Raw genomic sequence first — 3,312 nt, 5'->3', positions numbered from 1 at the left:
GGGGGGGTATTGATTGTGCTGTTTTCTTCAATTTATTTTTTTCTTTTTCTTTTTTTTACATAAAAAATAATGTTCACGTAATTAAACAAAAATCCAAACCTTTTCTTTCTTTTCTTGGGAAAATATAATTCGTTCAAATTTTAAAATGTCTTCACCTTTTTTGTTTTGTTTTGTGCTGTCCAAAAAATTTTTTTATTTTGCAATTTTCATTTTTTTTTTTTTAAGTTTTTTTTTTTTGTTTTAAAATTTTTATTCATTTTGTTATTGCCTGTTCTGTATTGAAACTTCAGCACGGAAATAAATACACGCAACTTGATCAGATTATGGCATTTCGTGTTTTTGTGGGGTTTTTTTTTTCAGATTGTTTATTGATGCTTTAGCCATGTTCAGAAAAAAAAGGAGGGGGGGGTAAATTTAGGGTTCAAGAATATCCAGGGATGGTGGGGAAGGGTGGGGGGCATTTAGAGCAAAGAAGGAAAAGAAAAAAAAACAAAAAAAAAAACACTCGTTTATAGATCCAATACAACAATTGGTACTTAACCCCTGGCTTTATAGCAGCAAACGATGACTTTGAATCTGCTGAGATGACAAGACGCTAGTTGGTTGCCAATTCCTCTAAAGGCCAATAATCATTCATATACCATGATAGAATACTATTTTTTTTGTTTTGTTTGCTTACAGCACAACTAATAGAATTCCCTCCCTAAAACAGGGATCGATCTAAGTACACAGTAGGTCGAGGATAACTCCTCGACTTAATAGAACCGAGGGATTGCCCATGATATATGAGGGGAAAAAAATAATCATAATTAAGTTGAGTACGAAGGAGAAATTAGAAAATAACTTATTTGTATGAAAAAAATAAAAAATAAATAACAATCGCGAAAATCTCAAAATGCAATGCAGGTGAGAGGGGAGGAAAAAAAAAGAAAAGAAAAATGAATCAAAGATTTCTAGAAAGTTTGGGTTTTTTTTGGTAGAGAGGGAAGGCAAAAACAGATGAATAAATAAATGTCTGACGATTTTTTCCTTTTGTGTTTGTGTGTGTGTGTGTGTGTGTGTGTGAGGCTGCCAAGTTGGGATGATAAGGAAAGGGGTGAGATTTAGAAATTGGAGAGTGGGGGTTGGGTGGAGGAGGTGGGGGGGGTTTAATGTTCCATTCTGTTGGTATCTCCATCTCGGCCATCAGTTGACATGGATTCAGATTTGTTTGTTTCCATATCTGAAAAAGGAAAAAAAACAAAAAAAAAACATCTTATTTTATGCCTGTATTAAACATGAATATCTGTTCTTAGCTTTCTTCCTTCATATTTTGTTTCCTGTGGAGGGGGAGAGGGACACATACCAAATCTGCCAGGAGCAGTTAAATAAACTAATAACAATATTTTTTGTTGCAAATTGTAAAATGTGTGTAAGATGCTAAAGAAAATGTAGGCATTGGGGGAAAAGAAAGAAAAGGAAAAAAAGGAAGGAAAGAAATAAAGAAACATATGAAAATAAAGAAATAAAAATAAATAAAATTTTTGATTGTGGACATATTTTGTTCATTAGAATGAAGTCAACAAGTAATAGATAATATATATATATATATATATATATATATATATATATATATAAAAATGTAAATTTGGTTCGTTAAAAGTGAATAAAACCATATTTCTACGTTACCAATTTATTTGAAATTTTCAGACAACCCATCTTTAGAGTCGAGGGATGTTTTTATGTCATTAAAATAAATTTACCTCGCGAATTATTAAAATATTAAATAAAATATAAATATTTTTCGAAGTCGTTTCTGCGAGACTTGCCCGGTTTTATTTCTGGTAACTTCCGTTTCAACTACTCGCGAATTACCAGATAAGTAAAAAAAACAAAAAAAAAAACTTACTCATGCAGAGAGTGATCCGTACTGAAATAATAACATTATTTAAAAAGCCATTCTTAACATGGGGAAGGGAGGGTGTTTTGTACCTATTCTGTACTTTAACCTTAAAATTGAATAAAAACATATCATAAAACTTTAATTAAACATGGAAATACAATTTAAAAAAAAAAATAGCACGGATCACTCTCTGCATTAGCACACACAAAAAAAAAATAATCCCATATTTTAAAACTTTAAATTCATTTATGTACTTACCAATTTTTTAATTTTAAATTCCTTTATTTATGTTAAGGCTTTTCACTCATGAAACATTATGTTTTAATTGTTTAGTTTCTTTTCACGGCATTGCTTACATAAAAAAGTTTGTTTTAACTTTTTCTAAACTGTTTCATTTTTACAACATGCCTCAACGTATTATAAAAACCCTAACTTCCCCATGTTAAAAAAAAAAAAACGCCCTTCCATAAACCTCGAAAGCCGTTCTTAATATGGGGAGATTGGGGGTGTTCATTCCGAAAGCCGTTTTAACATATGGAAGTTAGGGTGTTTATAATATGCTGGGGCGAGTCGTAAAATTAACGAAGTTGCTATCTATTATTTATTGCAAAAATTGCTTGAAATTTATTTATTTGATAAAAAAAAAATTACATTTTGGTACTCCTTGGGCGTTAAGTTCCATGGCAACCAGCAGAAAAAAATAATAGTCGCTCCCTTAGTCTCCCACCCCACCCCGCGCGTAACATTTTATTTACTGATGTTGCCGTAACTAAACGATTATTTGTCACATTTACAAACATTTATTTATTTATTTTGAAAAAAAGTTTTACTTTTTATGAATATTAAAAGAAAAATGTGTACTCGTGCAGAGAGTGATCCATGCTGAAATAATAACATTATTTAAAAAGCCATTCTTAACATGGGGAGGGGAGGGTGTTTTGTACCTATTCTGTACCTAAACCTTGTAATTGAATACAAAAAAAAAAAAACATTTCTTAAAACTTTAATTAAACGTGGAAACACGATTTAAAAAATAGCGCAGATCACTCTCTGCATTAGCACCGAAAAATGTTACTACACATTTATTAATAATTTCTCACTTTTACAAACATTTGATTTTAAATTTCTTTTAAAATGACGACTTTAATTGACTTTTTTTAAAAATACCCCCCCCCCCCCCCAAATGGTGTTTATTCTGAAATCCGTTCTTAACATTTGTGGGGGTGGACCTAATGTAAAAAAATAAATAAATAAATTAAAAAAAAAAAAAAAATCATTTTTTTTAATTTACATGCGGGGATGAACAAATTGTTGAATAGTGCGAAAACAAAACGTTTTTGAAATAAACTTTGGGATAATTTTTTGGGTAAATATTTACATTTAGGTCAACCTCCACAATTTTCTTTTTTAAATGACGACTTTTATTGATA

At 30.4% G+C, this 3,312-nt stretch overlaps 1 protein-coding gene across 1 annotated transcript in view; it reads right to left on the bottom strand.

Moving 5' to 3' along the window:
• Nucleotides 1-225: 225 nt before the first annotated feature.
• The window catches only part of LOC145261050 (histone deacetylase 2), a 100,741-nt gene continuing 97,654 nt past the window's right edge, over nucleotides 226-3,312 (bottom strand). Inside the window, exon 14 of the mRNA XM_080119211.1 lies at nucleotides 226-1,222. Within this exon, the coding sequence (XP_079975337.1) occupies nucleotides 1,149-1,222 (74 nt within the window). The 3' untranslated portion in view covers nucleotides 226-1,148. The remainder of the gene's footprint in view (nucleotides 1,223-3,312) is intronic.

The sequence above is a fragment of the Euprymna scolopes genome, chromosome 37 (assembly GCF_053919585.1).
Source record: "Euprymna scolopes isolate OS-2025 chromosome 37, ASM5391958v1, whole genome shotgun sequence".
NCBI lineage: Eukaryota > Metazoa > Mollusca > Cephalopoda > Sepiida > Sepiolidae > Euprymna > Euprymna scolopes.
Note: the sequence above shows the minus strand (reverse complement) of the source record. Positions and strands in the feature narration are given on the sequence as shown.